The 19714-nt window shown below is 30.4% G+C and overlaps 7 protein-coding genes across 7 annotated transcripts, besides 6 other annotated features; 4 read left to right on the top strand and 3 right to left on the bottom strand.

Moving 5' to 3' along the window:
• Positions 1–1259: 1259 nt before the first annotated feature.
• On the top strand, positions 1260–4940 carry TVAGG3_0413770 (uncharacterized protein; the record flags this gene model as incomplete). Its single annotated transcript, XM_001330636.1, has 1 exon — positions 1260–4940. One exon carries the CDS (start codon positions 1260–1262, stop codon positions 4938–4940), a length of 3681 nt encoding a protein of 1226 aa, XP_001330672.1.
• Positions 4941–5133: 193 nt separating this feature from the next.
• TVAGG3_0413780 (uncharacterized protein) lies at positions 5134–6009 on the bottom strand (the record flags this gene model as incomplete). The annotated part of the gene is made up of 1 exon (XM_001330637.1): positions 5134–6009. The coding sequence occupies one exon, from the start codon at positions 6007–6009 to the stop codon at positions 5134–5136; it is 876 nt and encodes a 291-aa protein (XP_001330673.1).
• Positions 6010–7080: 1071 nt separating this feature from the next.
• On the bottom strand, positions 7081–7881 carry TVAGG3_0413790 (regulation of response to stimulus; the record flags this gene model as incomplete). The annotated part of the gene is made up of 1 exon (XM_001330638.1): positions 7081–7881. One exon carries the CDS (start codon positions 7879–7881, stop codon positions 7081–7083), a length of 801 nt encoding a protein of 266 aa, XP_001330674.1.
• A 248-nt stretch (positions 7882–8129) lies between these two features.
• TVAGG3_0413800 (ribonuclease inhibitor domain-containing protein) lies at positions 8130–9188 on the bottom strand (the record flags this gene model as incomplete). The annotated part of the gene is made up of 1 exon (XM_001330639.1): positions 8130–9188. One exon carries the CDS (start codon positions 9186–9188, stop codon positions 8130–8132), a length of 1059 nt encoding a protein of 352 aa, XP_001330675.1.
• Positions 9189–10604: 1416 nt separating this feature from the next.
• Positions 10605–10706: a mobile genetic element.
• A 32-nt stretch (positions 10707–10738) lies between these two features.
• Positions 10739–10826: a mobile genetic element.
• Positions 10827–10845: 19 nt separating this feature from the next.
• Positions 10846–11500: a mobile genetic element.
• A 36-nt stretch (positions 11501–11536) lies between these two features.
• Positions 11537–11588: a mobile genetic element.
• Positions 11589–11879: 291 nt separating this feature from the next.
• Positions 11880–12086: a mobile genetic element.
• Positions 12087–13621: 1535 nt separating this feature from the next.
• Positions 13622–19714: part of a mobile genetic element that runs on past the window's edge.
• TVAGG3_0413870 (DNA/RNA polymerase superfamily) lies at positions 14535–16274 on the top strand (the record flags this gene model as incomplete). Its single annotated transcript, XM_051233189.1, has 1 exon — positions 14535–16274. A coding segment is annotated over one exon (1740 nt), but the record flags the coding sequence as incomplete, so codon positions are not given.
• On the top strand, positions 16899–17981 carry TVAGG3_0413880 (DNA/RNA polymerases family; the record flags this gene model as incomplete). The annotated part of the gene is made up of 1 exon (XM_051233190.1): positions 16899–17981. The coding sequence occupies one exon, from the start codon at positions 16899–16901 to the stop codon at positions 17979–17981; it is 1083 nt and encodes a 360-aa protein (XP_051102920.1).
• Positions 18102–19646, top strand: TVAGG3_0413890 (integrase core domain containing protein family; the record flags this gene model as incomplete). The annotated part of the gene is made up of 1 exon (XM_051233191.1): positions 18102–19646. The coding sequence occupies one exon, from the start codon at positions 18102–18104 to the stop codon at positions 19644–19646; it is 1545 nt and encodes a 514-aa protein (XP_051102921.1).

Here is a 19714-nt window from a genome sequence, read left to right on the forward strand (position 1 = left end):
GATAATTGAGCTCCTGGAGCAAAATTTAATTTAACAGTTTTTGGAAATGCACCTCCGTCTAACTTTTTTATTGTTGAAGGTAATTGAACATTCTGTAACTTAGTGCATCCATCAAAGGATCGGGTGGATATTGTTTTTACTCCTTCTGGTATTGTTATATTTGTTATTGGACAACTCATAAATGTGTCAGAATTAATAGATGTAATATTGGATGAAAGTTTGACACTTGTCAGATAATAACACCATCTAAAGGCACCATTATTAATAAATGTAACAGAATCTGGAATTATAATACTCTTCAATTTCGTAGTACTGAATGCATAATCTTCGATTCTTGTGATTTTATCATGAAGCTCGATTGATTCGATATTCGCCGTAATGAAAGAGTGGGATCCTATTACAGTAACGAAGTTCGGAACAGTGAATGAAATGCTTCCACTATTTGGATATCTTGCAATTGTAGCTTGATTTTTTGAATACAAAATTCCATTATCTGATAAATAATTCTTATTCAAAGGATGACATGTGATAGACTTTAAAGTTGAAGTTCCCTCAATAACATTTCCATGGAAAAAGGTAACCTTTTCTGGTATATATATATTGTTTCAATGGCTGTAAATGAAAAAAATTGTGTATTAATGCTTTCTAGCTGAGAATCAGTTGGAATATTTACTGTTGTAAGCTGGTAACAATTTAAGAAACAATAGTCATTAATCACTCTGACTTCTTTTGGGATAGAGATACTTCGAATAGAAGTATATGAAAAAGCATGAAGATGCATTGTAGTTAAATGCGTTGGAAGAAAGACATTTGATAAAGAACTGCATTTAGAAAATGCATATTGATTAATATTTGTTAGTAATTGACAATTTGTGAAATCAATTGCTGTTAGTTTAGTGCACCCATAAAATGCGCAGTCTGAAACTGTTTCAAGTTGTGATCCGGATGGAAATGTTACAGATTCAAGTGTTGATTGACTTCCTTGGAATGCAAAATTATTGCATTGATTGCTGCTATATGTTCCTGCCAATTTAATACATGATTCCCTGATTGAAATACTAACAACATCTTTTGTAGAACGGAGAACAGTGCCTGGATCATTGTAATCCTCCAGTTAATTGTAAATATTAGAAATTTTTGAATTCATAACCCAATTTATTAAGGTTAAAATTATTGTACAAGAAACTCAGGTATGATTTTTTGAATTCAAATATAAAAGTGACAAAGATTTTAATCGTTTAATATTAAGTGTCAAAAATATGAGTGAAATCAATCCAAACTCAGTGATTTCCTCATTTAACAATTCAGAACTTAATCAAAGCCAAGAACGAGACAGCTCAGCTCTTTGTGACTCAAAGATTCGTAAAAGTCAGGAAAAATCCAAAATATCACGTGGAAGCACTTCAAAATCACCTTCTATTTCTTCGATTTTGTCAGAACAACAATCACCAAGAGGAAAAAAGTCAAAAAACAGTTCAATATCATATTCTTCAATATTATCAAATCATTCTGATTCCAATTCACACAATTCTGACATAAATGATCAAGATAAGAGCACAAGCGAGAATACAGGTAACAATATTAACATTCCTGCTTCAGCTTCATCATTTTTACGAAAGATCGGAGAGATCTCATCATCCTCTATTGGAAGTGATTCATTAGATAGCGATTCTAATGCAAGTTCTACCAATACCTCCATGCAAGATAGTAAAAAAACGCCTCAAATAAGCGAAATTAACAAACCTAAAAAGCCTTCTAAAAAAAGCGAAATTGACATGTCAAGTATTGAACTTAGTGATTCGGATCATGATATATTAAGTATTTTATCATCATCACTTCGAAAAACGAACGATACAACAATTGATGTCCCTGAAGACACGATTAAGACCGACAAACGGTCAAATACAGATAAAGAAGACATTCTTTCAAGTTTTGATGAATCTCCTTCTGAGCCAAAACAAGAAAATCCAAAAACAAAAACAAATCATTCAATTTTAAGCGACAGTGGTTCAGAATACTCTCCCCCTGTCAAAGACAAAGCAGATCCAGATGATTCCAACGCAAGTCTTTCAGAACTTTCAGAAATTATTTCAACATCATTTGCTAAGAGTCCAAGACCAACCAAAACTGGTGATCGAGATTCCTTATCAGACAAAGACGACTATTTAACCATATCTTCCACATCAGGCATCCAAGGAAACAGTGTTTTATCAGGTAGTCTTCCAAAATCAAGCCATGAGAAAGATCAACCACATGCAGATAATTCCAAAGAGAAAAAACGCAATTCTAGAGAAGAAAGTTCAGATTTTTATCAGAAAGATAAAAATATCAAATTTGAAACTCCTCCAGTTCAAAAAACAGAACTTAAAAAGTTCTCACCTCAGTCTAATTCATCAGGAAAATCATCGAATTCTCCCGTATCTGGCATGTTTATTGAAGATGAAAACGGAAATCTCTTAAATGGTAAATCGAAGAACAAAACACCAAAGAAAGATGCAATCCATTTATCAAGTGACTCTATGTCCGACTTCACCATCCCAGATTTGAAGAACAAATCTCGTTCACCAACAGAATCTTCCACTTACAGCCCAGAATCACAGAAATCCGATCAAAACAAAGACACAAATAAGGAACGAGATTGGAGTGATGTTCTTTCTAGTGACAATAGTTTCATGAATAATCGAAGTTCACAAGAAAAATCACCAAGTTCTAACGAAGAAGTTTCATCAGACTTATCAGAAAGTGATCATTCTAATTCAACAGTAAACAGTGATGACATGATCGAAAACTTTGTTTCTGCTTTGAGTGCCCAAGATTCCAGTTTCGAAAAGATCGGGAATAAGATTTCATCACCAGATTCCGACGAAAGAAATTCATCAGTTCTCTCAAACAACTCTCTTTTTAATGATTCAATTCCAGAAAATGTTTCCGAAGTCGAAGCAAAAATTGCTAAATCTAAAAATCATAAGAAGAACAAAACTAAAGGAGATAAACATGATGAATCAGTTGGTAATTCAATTTTATCAGGTGATTTTAGTAAATCTGCGAAAACACATGATTCCTCTGAATCTAATTCCATTTTGAGTGGCTTTGTAACAGAAGAAAATAAAACACCTTCAAAACAAAATAATACTAATAAGAGCGAAACAGAAACTAACTCAATTTTAAGTGGTTTTGGCACAGAAGAATTAAATTCGTCACAAAAAATTGGCAAAGACAAAAAGAATGAAACAGAGTCAGCAAGTAATTCTATTTTGAGTGGCTTTGGCACAGAAGAAATAAACTCACCAACAAAAACAGATAAATCTCAATCAAGAATAAACAAAGTATCTTCTGAACGAAAAAATAATAAATCTGATTCTGAAACTAACTCTGTTTTAAGTAGTTTTATCTCTGAAAAAAGTAAACCACAAAAACATTCACATCAAAAGAAAGAAAATGATAATTCATCATCATCAGAAAGTAACTCAATTTTGAGTAGTTTTTCAAAAGATCTTGAAAAAACAGAAGAAAAAATTGATAAAAGCATTGATCAAGATTCCAGCAGTTTCACAAGTGTTAACAGTAACATCATTTCACCAACTAAGAGCAAACAAAAACAAGATTCATCATCAGATTCAACAATTGATCAGAGCATTATTTCAATCAGTAGTTCTATTGTCAACAAAGAAAAGAATAAAGAACATTCAATTTTCTTGTCATCAGATAACGAAAATAAAGATTATTCAAGTTCTTTTGTCGAAATTGATTCAAATATTATGTCGCAAAACAAGCCAAACAACACAGTAACAAGTACAAGTTACATTGACATCGACAGTTCTGGTACAAATAAAAAACAAAACAAAGTTCAAACAGAAAGTTCATTCATCGAAATAGAAAGCTCTTCTTTATCACAAGCAAATAAAACAAACAAAAAACAACAACCAAATAATGTTCAAACAGAAAGTTCATTTATTGATATTGAAAGTTCATCAGTTTCAGTCCAAAATAAAGGACGAGTTTCCAAAAATGATGTTGATGCAGATAGTTCATTTATTGATATTGAAAGTTCTACTGTTAAACCTAGTAATGCAGTCGAAAGCTCAGATTTCATTGAAACTATTGACTCAGTTTCAAGTAAATCAAAAAATTCATTTGAATCCAGTTTTGTTGACAAATCATCAGAAAAAACAGAAAACTCATCAGATTTTGTTGAGATTGCTTCATCAGGATATGAACAAAAGTTATCTAGTATCATTGTTGAGTCATCACAGTATCCTATTGATGTCACAAACAAAGTCCAACAAGAAAGCGAGAGCTTCATCATTGAAGAATCGAAAGATATCGTTCATGGTAGTTTTTCCGATGATTTTGAGGGTACAAAAGAATCTCATCAGAAAAATACATTTGATTCTAGCGATTTCGAAACATGGGAAGATAGTGGTGGTTCTAGAAAAGCTCACACAGTCACAAAACCACCATCATCAGATTTTGATTCATTTTCATCATCTCGAAAAGGTAAATTCAACGGAGTTTTTGTTGAAAATGACTATGTAAAACATGTCAGTATTCAAGACATGAAGATTGATAAAGTCCATCATGAATACATCGATAACAAAATTCCTCAAAAGCGTCTTCATAAAGAAGATGAAGTCCAATTTTCTATGCCTCCTGCGAAAGAACAAAAACTTTCATACAAAAGTATCGAAACAAATGTTTTCGATCCATTAGTTTTGTCTTCTGCACGCGTTTTCGATGTCAATTCTCAGTATCGCAGAGTCCTTTCATCAGCCGGCGAGCGCACTGCTTTACTTCATCAGTCTCTTGAATCCTTCCTTGATACAAGAAGATCTCGCTCTAAGAAGAAAATCAGTCGAGGTGTTACACTTCAAGATGTCGAATCAGAGATTGAAGAAAGGATTAAGAACAAAGATAAGAAGAAAGGAAGATTTATCTATTAAATTTATATATCCTTATATATATTTTGTTTGTATGTAATTAAATCATATTATAATATTTTATAAAAATTCAAAATTGTATTTTATTATTATTATGTGATTTAATTGAAAAATTTTATTTCATGTCAAGATTAGTGCATTTTGGATGTTGTTGGAGGCCTAATCAGGTAAATACTTCAAAATTTAATCGACATGATCAATCCAGGCCAAAGGGAAACTCAAAGGGTTGTCCGGATTGATTACAAGGATCTTTCGTCGAGTTGTCCAAAAGGTTCTCCCAAAGTTGTTCCCATTGATTCTCCAGAGAGTCATCGAAATAAATTTGACCACGGGTAAAGTTGCCATTATCGTGATTTATATCTTCCTCGTGAGTAGCACAGGATGTAATTGTCGGAGTCTGGATTACTGCAGCTTCCACTCTGTCAGGGGCTAATTCAATGAGTGATCCAAGTTTATTAGTTTTTCCATAAGAAAACTTCTTCTTTGCAATCGACGAAGGTAAGTACATATAGTATCGAACTTCTTGGTTAATGACAACTTTAAAGAAGCATGTATGTCCGGAATAAGATTCATCACTGAAAAAGAGGAATGTGAATGATTTTTCATCAAGACTGAATGTAGCGAACGCGTTCTCTTTATGAAATCCATGATCATTTCCGAAATTCTTCAGAATCTCGTGATCACTCCACAATTCTTCTGTGAGTTCATCTTTATTGTGCTTGTCGTATACATCAATTGGGACAAGAGCTAATAATAATGGAGAGAATATTTCCCAATAGTTTGTTGCAAATAAGCAGAAGACGTCTGTGTACTTCCAAAATGAAGACTTGATTGTTAAGGGGTTGATTATGCAAAGAAGCATCATGATCCACAGGAAAGAGCACAAGTTCCTTATGTTATTCATTTTTTTCTTGAGTTCGAAAACCTGAGCGCTAACATTTGGGTCAATTTTCTTTTTAAGTCCCTTGATATCATTGTAGATTCTCAAGTTCTCTCTTTTGTCTCTTCTTGGCTCGATTTCCATGCTCTCAAGATACTGCTTCGGATCTTCGTTGCCATCAGTGATTGACATTCTAAAAAAAAGATTTTATTTTTTGTGTTGTTTTCAATAGACTTTGAGGTTTTTGAATATAATTCAGTTTTACATTCAATTTTGTTTTCAATTTTATATTCAACGTTAAAGTATATATTCTCTTTTTACAATGAATTTATAAGATTTGGATATTAAATGTTAAAAAAACTTTCAAAAGCACGTTTATATTTCAAATTATAATGATTATCATATTTGCATTTACATGATGCCATTAAAAACAAAGAATGAAAATTTAATTAATTAACTATTATAAATCGAAACACTTTTCAATTTTTTTCGGTTTGATGTTTTGAGAATTCACAAAAATTGAGATGGTAAAAAATTTGATTCTAAAGTGTAATCAATATTTTTGACGTCATATAAGTGTTATTGAGATATTTAATTATACATTTCATTGATTATATCATTTATCTGAGTCGATTGAAAACCTTGTTAAAATCTAGAATATAAAATACTATAATTCATAAATAGATATGCATTCACGATGATAATAATCACATTATTTTGATGTAAAATTTTCAAAAGTATTTTCTGAAGATTTTGTTTTATTGGTCTGACAGTTTGACACTTTCAAAATTTTTATGTATAGTCTAATCAGATTTTTATATGATGCTGTCTTTAATGCAGAATGAGATTTAATTATATATTTTATTAAACATAAGTTATTTTGTGAAAATTTTAACAAAGATTTCAATTGACTCAAATAAATGATATAATCAATGAAATATATAATTAAATATCTCAAGAACACATGTATGACATCAAAAATTATGATTACACTTTGGAATCAAATTATGAAATATCTCAAAAAAAAAATTAAAAGATTACATGAGAATAAACTTTAAAGGTTAATTTGATCAGTAATCATTTGAAAGATTAATAATATTGGACATTAAAAGAATAATATATGATATATAATAGAGAAATTGATGTCCGGCATGTTATATCTCTATCTATATCTATTGAAATTGTATTTTAATGGATTTTGATAGATAGTAATATATAATGAATTTTAATCATAATCGATAATAATTGAAGATAAACAATAGTTTACATGAGAATAAAAACATATAAATATGAAGGAGAAATTGGAAGGTTGAAATTGTTGCGGACTTTGCAGCTGAAAAGACCACATTCGTTAAGAGCTGAAATAGGAAGAAGAGATGTTTCAATAAGTTCTTCAATGAATCGTCGTTCTTTGTTGTCGATGAAGATACCGCATTTCAGAGACACGCACCCTGAGAATGCACCGTTCTCAATAACACTGAGAGATGATGGAATGTTGATCATCTTAAGAGATGTGCAGTTCGCGAATGCGAATGTGCCAATCCGTTCGATAGAATTGTCTGGGATAAGGATGCTCAAGATGTTACGACATCCGATGAATGCACCACTGCCAATAAGGCGGACTTCGTCGGGGAATGAGAAGTACTTGATCGAAGATGCTGGTGGGAAGCAGATGAGTGTCGACATGTTTTTGTTGAAAAGTGCACCGTTGAACACTGTGAAGAAGTTGCTAAGTTCGCAGCGGAACAAACGGAGACTTGTGCAACCTTCGAATGAACGATCTTTGATAGTTTCAAGTTTGTTGTCTTCTGGAATAATGAACTCACTGAGATCATAGCAGTTTCGGAATGAGTAGCTGCTGATAGTGACAACAGAAGAAGGAACACTGAAAATAGAAAGTTTTGTAGATTCGAAGCAGTTATCACCAAGACTTCGTACGTTGGCTGGAAGTTGGATGTTTGCGAGTTGTGTGCATCCTCGGAATGAAGATGGACTGATGTCGTAGAAAATGCTGTCTTCGGGGAAGATGACGTCCTTGACACCTGTGTTGAAGAAACAGTTCATTCCGATAGAGTTGAGTGAAGCAGGGAAAATCAACTGTTCTAATTTAAGACAATTCTCGAAACAATTGAATCCCAATGAACTCAATCCACTCCCAAATGTTATTGAATTCAATACTTTGCAATTTCCGAAAGAGTACTCATTAATACTTAGACTTACTCCATTAGAAAATGTTATTGTTGTCAACGAAGTACATGAATCAAATGCACTTTTCCCTATATAATTTAGAGAACTTCCGAATGTAATCGTTTTTAATGAATAGCAATTCTGAAATGCAAAGTTTCGATTCTAGTCAAACTTGTTGGAAGTGTGATTGTTGAGAAAGAAATACAACCTTTGAAAGCATTTGCCATAATTATTGTTAGTTTATTATTAGATTCGAAATTTACTGTTGTCAATAGTTTTGAGTTTGCAAAGGCAAAACTTGAAATTGTTGTAACATTCGATGGTAATGTAACTGATTCATTATCGGTCATAATTTGAATAACTGTGTTTTTGTATAAATCATACATAATCATCTGATCATCTAAAGACAATTGAGCTCCTGGAGCAAAATTTAATTTAACAGTTTTTGGAAATGCACCTCCTTCGAGCTTCTTAATTGTTGAAGGTAACTGAACATTCTTTAATTGTGAGCAGTCTTCAAATGATTGCTTAGCTATTGTTGTTACTCCCTCAGGAATAATAATTTCTGAAATTGGACATTCTTTAAATGTCTCCAAATTAATAGATGTAATATTGGATGAAAGTTTGACACTTGTCAGATAATAACACCATCTAAAGGCACCTTTATTAATAAATGTAACAGAGTCAGGAATTAAAATATCTTTCAATTTCGTAGTACTGAATGCATAATCTTCGATTCTTGTGATTTTATCATGAAGCTCGATTGATTCGATATTCGATGAAATGAAAGAGTGGGATCCTATTACAGTAACGAAGTTCGGAACAGTGAATGAAATGCTTCCACTATTTGGATATCTTGCAATTGTTGCTTGATTTTTTGAATACAAAATTCCATTATCTGATAAATAATTCTTATTCAAAGGATGACATGTGATAGACTTTAAATTTGCAACTCCTTCAATAACATTCCCATGGAAAAAGGTAACCTTTTCTGGTATATATATTGTTTCAATGGCTGTAAATGAAAAAGATTGAACATTAATGCTTTCTAGCTGAGAATCAGTTGGAATGTTTACTGTTGTAAGCTGGTGACAATGAAAGAAACAATAGTCATTAATCACTCTGACTTCTTTTGGGATAGAAATACTTTGAATAGAAGTATATGAAAAAGCATGAAGATGCATTGTAGTTAAATGCGTTGGAAGAATGACATTTGATAAAGAACTGGGGTTATCTTGGGTGCCCAAAAAAAGCCCCAAAACGATTATTTTGAATTGAATTTGGGCCTTTTTGGGCCCTAAGAAAGGGGGTGATAACCGATTGTTTTAAAAATGAAGCATTGCAATAACTCAATATATAAATAAACTAGGACTGAATAAATGATAATAAAATATTATGCATACATAGAAATAGTTGCTCTATAAACCGTAGCTCATAATTGACTACTTTTTGTACGAAATTGAAATTAATATGCAGAAAATATTAGAATGAGCACGTGATAGTTTTTGTATGAAATAATCTTTAAATGAGTAATATGATAAAGGACCTATATTGTTAAAAAAGAAGAATTCGTGAAATGAGCATATTCGGATTTCAATATATGAGTATGTTATATGGATGGTGAATGTATATATAAGTAGGTTTTGTGTTTGTAATTATAACTTGATGTGTGATTTTACAATAATAAAAGAATTACGTCAATTTGAAATCTCATTTTAGAAAAATATAAAGAATTTGATGAATTATATATTTACAAAGTTTTATTTTATGCATAGATAAGATAGTGATATGATAACAAGCAATTTCTTTCGAACATTAAAAATTTGATGTAGAAACAAGGATATTTGAAATTTATATTATAATATATAGATATGGATAAGATATATATAACTTATATTAAGGATTGCATCAGGAAATACTCTTTAAAACTGCTGAAAAAATGAACCTAAAAAAATAATAAAATTGAATATCTTTTCAATTTTGATGTATGAATAAAAATGTTTAAAATAATATAATTCTATATGAAATAATATTTTTTGTGATTTTGACGTAAATTTGAATTGAGAAGGGGGTATCAAAAAATTGATTTTAAAATTGAGTGGATAAAAAATAAAACTCTGAAACATGAACTGAATTAAATTAAATGCAACATTTTAATATTAACAAAATATCATTATTATAAAAATATTTTTCAAAGCCCAAAAGTGTCATTTCTCATGGATGACCATCATCAGCTATTCATTTGCTGATAAGGATACTGTGCATAGCATGATCCTGCCAAGATTTGATGCTGCGCTATCCTTATCAGCAAATGATTTCTGCATCAAATCTCAATTTGGTCTTTCATGAGTGGTTTGCAGATCAGAAGCGCAAGGCTTGTGCAGTCTATATGCTATGGCATAGCATATAGACTGCATAAGCATTGCGCTTCTCTTGATATTATTTTTACTTTAAAATTTACATGCACTATTTTACTTCTCTCTAGCCTGTTTAAGGTCACAAATTGCGTTTTTACACAAATATAACAGAGTCCTTTCGAGATCTCTCATTGAACTCTGTTATAATGCAATCTACATATGTTCACTGGCCAAACATGTGCTAGGGAATGTAAATTTAGTCGAATAAGACGAAGTTCTTCAGAAGTTTCTCATTCACTGAGAAACTTCTTAAGAACTTCGCCTTAATGTACTCTTGTTATTGTTCTTTGGTCAGGAAGTGGCTGAGGAAGCTGCAATTAATCGAAAAGGGCAGAGTTCTTCCGAAATCTCTCATTGAATGAGAGACGTCGGAAGAACTCTACCCTAAAGTAATATACTTGTGATGAGTGCTGTTTTGCAGACTAGAAAATGTAAATTTATTCGAATAGGACAGAGTTTTTCCGAAATCTCTCATTTAATGAGAGACCTCGGAAGAACTCTGTCCTAGTGTAATATAGTTGTGGTACTTGGCCCACAAAGAGCAAGAGAACATGTCTGTAATTCGTTTATGCTGAAGTTATCTGGATGTCTCTCAAATGAGGAAGAAAATCCAGAAAACTTCAGCATAAGTTAATGCAGATGTGGTTCTCTGGCTCTTTGTCGGCCAGAGAACGAATAAATAGTTTATTGGGTGAGTAGGCTCGATGCATGCCTACTCACTGAAAATATACGTTATTTTTTATTTCATATGAGAAAATAGTTTTCATTTTTATGATACCCTATGCATTGCTACACAATAAATCATCTATTTTTCATATTAAAACCTTATTTTTCCGTGTGAATCGGAATCTTTACATTCAAAAAATGCATCTTCCGCTATCAGAACGCGAAAATATGCACTACATGAGGAGATAAAGAGATTTCTTATATTTCTATATTTTCAAAATTTTCAATCTTTATCAAAACTCCAAAATAAACTGAACATCAAATAAAGGACATAAAATAACTTATATTTAACATGTTGAAATTTTCGAAAAATCTCCAAAAAAATCGCATTTTGAAATTTTCATAAATAAAAAACATGATTTTGAGCATGGAAAAAAGAAAAACAATTGAATGAGAAACTTCTGAAGAACTTCGTCTTATTCGACTAAATTTACATTCCCTAGCACATGTTTGGCCAGTGAACATATGTAGATTGCATTATAACAGAGTTCTTTCGAGACCTCTCATTCAATGAGAGATCTCGAAAGGACTCTGTTATATTTGTGTAAAAACGCAATTTGTGACCTTAAACAGGCTAGAGAGAAGTAAAATAGTGCATGTAAATTTTAAAGTAAAAATAATATCAAGAGAAGCGCAATGCTTATGCAGTCTATATGCTATGCCATAGCATATAGACTGCACAAGCCTTGCGCTTCTGATCTGCAAACCACTCATGAAAGACCAAATTGAGAGGTTATCGATTTTGTAATTTAATCGTCGTCGTTATCGATTTTGTAATTTAATCGTTATCGTCTTTTTCTAAACGTGCATTTTTACATTAAAAGCAATGCAACTCCAAAATTAATTGGTATTTAGACTTTAATTAGGTGCAGACAAACGAAATGCAGTCCAAATATTTTGGTGATATATGAATTACATAAATTTAGGGAAATTGAAATTATATCTTTTTAAATTTTTAGGAAAACAGATTTATAGAATTGTTTAAGTCATCAAAATAATGCAGACTTAGGTCAAATTTTCCAAATTTAATCATTTGCAAGACTTTCAAGCGACTTCAAAATGTCGAAATATAAGTCCAAAAATAAAATTACGATTACAGTCTATCCTCAATTATTATCACGCTAATTATTGAGTGACCCATGCGTTCGTATGTATGTAATACCTTTTAAAAAGGAGATGAGAGAGATAAACTAAATTTACAATTTAAATCTGATGTATTTACTTGTTACATTTACAAATGTAAATGTTTCTCGTAATGTTTACATTTTGTAAGTATAACAAATAAAAATGACGCACTTTTTTTACAAAGTCAAATTATGCGATACAACTTTACTTGTTACATTTACAAATGTAAATGTTTCTCGTAATGTTTACATTTTGTAAGTATAACGAATAAAAATGACGCACTTTTTTTACAAAGTCAAATTATTGTTCGATTTTTGCAGCTTGTAAACGATTAATTGTATAAAGCAATTGATATTAGCACGACATAACTGAATAATTCTAATATTGAAATCAAAAGCCCTTAAAATATCATGATATTTTAATTTCATAACAAATCTAGGAGACTATTTGATACAAGAAAAGTGAGACAAGAAACTGTTTCCTGAAGAATTAACTAACATAAATTGGGACTATAAGAAAAGTGAGACTATAAGAAAAGTGAGACTATTTGATACAAGAAACTGTTTCCTGAAGAAGCATTCGATAATAGGGGACTACTCAAGGAAATAACTGGTGAAGAAGAGGAGAATCCACCATACAAAGACACAAACATTGATGATGACAAATTTTTTGATTTGTTAGTAGTAGGATAGGACGGGGTGTGTGACTTTTTTTGTAAACGTAAGAATTCATACAATATCGAGCGATTTTGTATCATTTTTTTTAACATATGAAGTAAAAAATGTATGATTCTTACGTTTTTTAAAAGTCATGAATTTGTAAGAAAGTGCGACATTATTAAATAAATTAGTAATAAATATTATATACTAAACACATTAAAAAATTAACATAATGAAATAAATAATTTATTTTTCCATCTTTTATAAAAGAAGCTATATATAGATGATGTCAGATATTCCGCGATTAATTAAACATTGTTTAAATCCTGAATGGAATCAATGGAGTCATAATCAAAGACCTCATAAACGAGTAAAAGATTCACTACCATAATGAAATAAAAAATAAACTTTAAAAATTCATGTCTTACAATTTTGAATAATTTATTTTTATTTTGTATGAAATGAGTGTCAAAACTAACGACGTGAAAACATTAGGATTCACAAATGAGGAAATAAAGGATATATTAGAGGAGGCGGGTTATGAAGTTAGTAAATATTATTTAAGAAATTGTCAAAAATTCGCGAGTTTTAAATGAGTTTGATTATGATGGAAAAATGAATAAAGATGATGTTATAAATTTCTTATATCCCACATCTAAAGAAGAAAAACCTAAAGAACCTGATGTTTTCCCTGAATATTATGAAGAACGGATTAAAGATGATGAATACAATGAAATTGAAAGACTGGAAAAAATAAGAGATGAAATAGATGAAAAAATTAAGGAATTAAGAGAAGTTGAAAAATATAATGAAAATGAAGTAGAGGGTTTAATGAATATCCCAGCTTCAGAATCAGAAGTACAGAAATCTCATGAAGAAAGATATAAAAATTATGTCTCAGAATCAACACAAAATTTATTAGATGGTGAAATAGACGAAACACTTTCAGAAGAAGGTACTAAATTTATTCGTAAACATAAGTTACAATTTATTGATAATGAAGAATACCCTGTATCCTACTTTCACCACCTTTAGATTCCAAAAATTCAAAAAAGCTCTTAAAAACGTGACATATGCAACTAATACGATTAAGAAAGAAGATCATGATATTTACACAAATTATTATTTAAATAAATGCACAGGTGTTGATAAAGTTTTTGATTTATTAGATAAAATATCAAAAGAAACCATTGGAACCTATAAAATTTTGTGTGATTGTGGTTTCATTATTGAAGATACCAATAATGTTTCATATGAAAGAACAGCACCGAAGGAAGACGAAGTGGAAAGGTCTATACCATTCGTTATTAAGAACATAAAAGATATGAAAACTTATAAACATTATATTTATTCATTTATTTCAGAAAAAATGGAAGCAACCCATAAAACATCTTCTCATCATTTTATAGCTATTCATACATTCCTTTTCAAAGTTGTGAAATTAAATAAGACAGGAATTAGATTTAATGTATCAGGGTACGCATTCTTGAGTAAATTAAAATGTATTCGTCACGTCGCAGATGATAAAAATTTATGTGTTCTTAATTCATTTTATGGGCTTTAAAAAATAAACATTATTTTTTAATTTTTTATTCTTACATAAATGAACAAAAACGGAACAGCTAAAATGAATGATAATCAAATTAGAGCAGAAGGTAGAAGGTTATTTAAACGCTTCTATAACATTCCTGATGGTGTTAATCCTAAAACTCGTAGAAGTTATTTAAATGAAGCAATAGATTCATATGAAGGGTTTGACATTTCATCAGAAAGTGAGAGATTAGCGAGAATGTTAAATGTTAATATTGATTTCTATTATTGTGATCCTCAACCAGAAGACGTGGACATAAATAAGGTAGACTTTCCATTAGTGGAATCAATAATGATAGATCCAGAATTTGAAACAGTAAATATTTTATTAACACAGAGTCCATGTGGAAAACTTCACGCTGACAGAATAACAGACGTTGAAGCACTCACCGGCTATAGAGTTTGTCCATATTGTAAAGAAGAAGTTTATTCTATCCGTGATGATCCAGAAAGGAAAAACCAAAGAAGATTTTTAAAGCATTGTGAGAAATGTAAAGAAAATAATGGAAGATTAATTCAAGACGTTCAGTTGCAAAAGACACAGCAACCATATGCACCACATATTACGAAACAGAAGATATATCAGTGGTTATTAGCTCATAATTTGCAGGAATATTATCAACCGACAAGATATTATATTACTTTTGACTTCGAAACATTAGAGACTAAAGAAGAATTACAACTTTCTGAGTGTGCAACTTTGAACGCTTACTTAAAACCATTCATGGTATCATCAACGGTTAAATTAAACGATAAAACATATACGAGGAATTTTTGCTTAACTTCGAGTGATTCTTTTATTTCTGATTGGATTGAGTTTTTATTTTCAACCTGTTCATTAGTTGCTAAATCAAATATTGAACAATATGAAGAATTAATGAAGTCGCAAACATTAAATGAAAAACAGAAGGAAGCATTTAAAGAACTTCTAGATGAGGAATTCAATAAAGTGAATATCATAGGTTTTAATTCGGGAAAGTTTGATTTAAATTTAATTCTTCGTGATTTAAACACTGCAAAATGGAAAATAAAATCAATGCTGGGTTCATCTTCACAATTTAAGCAAATCATTGTAAAGAAAACAAACGTTCCATATGAATTGAGATTTATTGACATCAGAAATTATATAGCGGGTGGGACATTAGACCAATTCACTCAAGATTTCGGAAACAATAAATCACGTGTTAAATCCTTTTTCCCTTATCAATTCATCACATGGGAAAATTACGAAGAAGAATTATATAAAGTGGAACCATTCACGAAAGATTCATTTTATTCAGCATTAACTCAAGAAACTATATCAGATAGTGATTATCAAATATATCTCAATGATGCTAAAAACTTTAAGAATAGATTAGAATATTTTATTCATTATTGCAATAAAGATGTTGAAATTATGATTGACCCAATCGATAAAATTATTGAAGAAACATTTGTTTATAAAATTGATATGCTTCATAATCTTTCTTTATCATCGAATGCTTCAATGATTCGTTACGCTTTAGCATATAAAGACTTTAATCCTAATGAAAAATATCCTGAGGAAGAGATAGAATCAAGTTTTGAATTAACGAAAAAGTATTGGAAATATAAAATTGAATCATATAAGAAACAAGATGAAAAAGCAGAAAGGGATACTAAAAATAATGTTTCAATGGATGATTTTCAATACTATCACGATTTAATCCTTTCATCTAAATGCAAAATGTGTGGTAAAGCGTTTACATATGCAAATAAACCAACATTGGATAGAATCGATAATGAAAAACCACATACCAAAGAAAATTGTCAGTTAATGTGTTGTTATTGCAATGTCGTAAAATCAAATAAAGATGAAGATGTTCAACGTTTAAGAATCAATTTAAGAAATTATGCATTAAAAAATAATTTACCAATGACTTTAGATTCAGTTGAAGCTTATCACATTCTCCGTAATGGAATTACTGGTGGTCTATCAAATGTTCAACATAGAGTAAATCTTAAAGGAATCACGCACATTAATAAACTTTCATATAGTCCAGAAACTAAAACTGTATCAAATGAGGACACCACCAACATTATGACTCATTTCGTTGGTGTTGATTTTAATTCATTATATCCTTCATCATTTTCATCTAATCCTCATGATTTCATTCAATATACTGACCATAAAATGTATATGCCGGGAAGATTGAATGGTGTTATCATTTGTGATACAGCAACAAAGAAAGCAAAAGCACTGGGAATAATTAAGAAGAAAAATACTTTATTCGTGGCTGAAGTAAAGGATCACATTGATGAAAAATACATTAATGATTACATAAACTTTTTACCGATAATAAGAAACTTAGATATTATCACAGATGAAAAAACAATTGGCAGTTTTATGTATAATTACATGAAATCAAACAATCTACCAGTTGACCAGAAACAGAGGAAATTAACTCAGTTAGCATCAACACACAACCAATATCAACCATTTTCTTCTTATTATCTATGGTATCTAATAGATAGATTTCATTTTATCATCGATGATATTCAATCAATTTTAACATTTACTAAAAACACTTGTTTTAATGAATTTGCGAACGAATTTATGAACGAAAGACAAAAGGCTGAATTAGAAGGAAATAAAGGAAAAAGTTTATTTTGCAAGATTTCACTTAATGGATCATATGGTTACGATGCAATGAATACACAAAATTACGCAAAGACTAAAATAATGAATGCACAGAAGGCACGCGTTGCATGTATGTCAAATAAGTTTAAAAACATAAGAGAAATAGGAGAGGATACATATCAAGTGATGCTTAAAGATAGATTTTATAGATGTGATACGTGTTTACAAGAGGCATTCTTCACTTTAGATAATGCTAAATACTGGTATTTGGTTTTCATTTATGATTTTATGTATAAATGCATGGATGTTAATCGTTTTCATTTCATTGAAGGTGATACTGATTCATCTTATTGGGCAATCGCTGGCGACCCAAATCTTCCTAACACTCAAGCATTTCAAGCAATTGTTACCGATAAACAATTTTATGATAAAAACATTTTCAAATTCGCACCTTTTGATTTCTTCTGTTTTGATGAGAAATTTAAACCAAAATTAAAGAATAAAGCTGAAGAAAAAGCACATGAGAAAAAATTATTGGGTTTAGCAATTGAGAAACAAGGTGATAACATGGTGGCGTTATGTCCTAAGTGTTATACATCATTCAACGGTTCAATTGATGGAAGTGATTTTAAAAAGATTGCACAAAAAATGAAGGGTGTTAGTTTAAGACAAAATAAGCAATTAACACCTAAAAAATATTTGGATATAATAAATGATAAAGTGATATTTGATGGTCAGAATATTAATTTACAACTTAAAAACGGGTTAATGACTCGCTTAACAATCGGTAAGACTGCATTAACAGGAGCACACACTAAGGCCGTATGTTGTGAAAATGGATGTTGTATGCCATTTATTTAATACAATTTAAAATTTTATTTTTAATGAAATGCCACAGAAGAGACAAAAGGAACCAAATGGTTTTGATACTATGATTCAAAGAGGTGGGCACCCTTAAACATTTATTTTATTTTTATATAAATGAATAGCGTAGATTTAAAAATTTTAATTGATGATTTAGTATTTAATCAAAATTTTCTTGATTATTATGGTTTAAAAGCATATCTCCAAAAATATGATAACAATATAACGGGTGATGATATGGAATATTATTATCCATATTATAAAAATGAAATTTTGAAATATCATAATAAAATAATTTCTGAAATTAAAGACAAAATTAAAAATAATGAATATTCAAAGGGAAAAACTAAATCACAACTTAAACAGTTGAAAGATTTCAAAAATAAAGTATTAACAGAAGAAGATATTGATGAATTATATAAATTATATAATCCTGAGCCGCAAAAACCAAAGGAACAAAAACAAAAGATGCAAAACGCCCAGGTCCTTCAGACCATAAATGAAGCACAAGCTTTAATTTATGATTCATTAGTTAAATCATATTCAGCCCGACTTTTAAATGAAGATCAACTTTTGGAATTCATCCTTCAACATAAACTCGAAGCGGGAAAGTATATCAAACCTTTATATACAGCATATTTAAAACAAATGAATAGAATACATCCAGAATTAATGAAGGAAGGAATGAAGGAAGGAATGAAGGAAGGAATGAAATCCAAAATCAAAGCAGATAAAATTAAACCACTTGCAACACCAAAACCTCCAACGACAGTACCGCCTCCTCCTTCAGTTAATCCTTCATCATTCACTTTATTATATCCATTTCAAACATTAAAGAAGCAAAAAGATTTTAAAAAGGATTTCAAGATATTAAATAAACCAATTGACCCAAAAATTCAACCGTTAAAGGAAAAATTTAGTCGCCCTTCATTTGCTCCATATCCATATTCATACGAAATCGATCATCTGGAATATTCAAAAGGAAACGTTACTTATTTATTTGCCATTAACATTAACACTAGATATTTATATTGCATTCCGGTGAAAGGGAAAACAGAACAGGAAACAAGAAGAGCTATACAATACTTACTAGATCATGAAAGAGTAGATAATATCAGGGGTGATGGTGATAAAGGATTTCAGGCAGCTATGGCTCATTATTTCCCACAAATTAATTTTTTCTTTTCATCCTCTCCATATACGTTTCATAATAAAATAGTTGATGCGGTAATGAGAACTCTTAGAGATGCGTTAGGGGTTAACGGTCAGATATACTGGGATGGAAATCATGACTCCATCATACAACAGTTAGTATATTATTACAATAATACATGGCATAGAACAATAAACATGAAACCAGTGGAAATGAAAAATGATATTTCAAAAGAATGGGAATATATTAGAAAGCAAATGGAAAGGTTAAATGATGTTAAACGTGAACAAATTAATTCGGGGCTCATGAATTTTAAACAAGGGGATAAAGTTTTGATTCATCTCGATTATGGAAAAACTGATAAATCAATGACAAAAAGAAGACGAAGATTTGACACAATAGCTGAATTTGTTAGATATATTAACGGCAATGCATTAGTTGAAGTTGACAATAAATTAATAGAAATTCCAATTTATTTTATTACTCCATTATATTTAAATAATATTTAATTTTTTTATTTCGTAAGAAATGAGTGACAACAAAGCATCCAAGAGTCCAGACGATGAATATAAAAAGA

This window comes from Trichomonas vaginalis, chromosome V (assembly GCF_026262505.1).
Source record: "Trichomonas vaginalis G3 chromosome V, whole genome shotgun sequence".
NCBI classification, from domain to species: Eukaryota; Parabasalia; order Trichomonadida; family Trichomonadidae; genus Trichomonas; species Trichomonas vaginalis.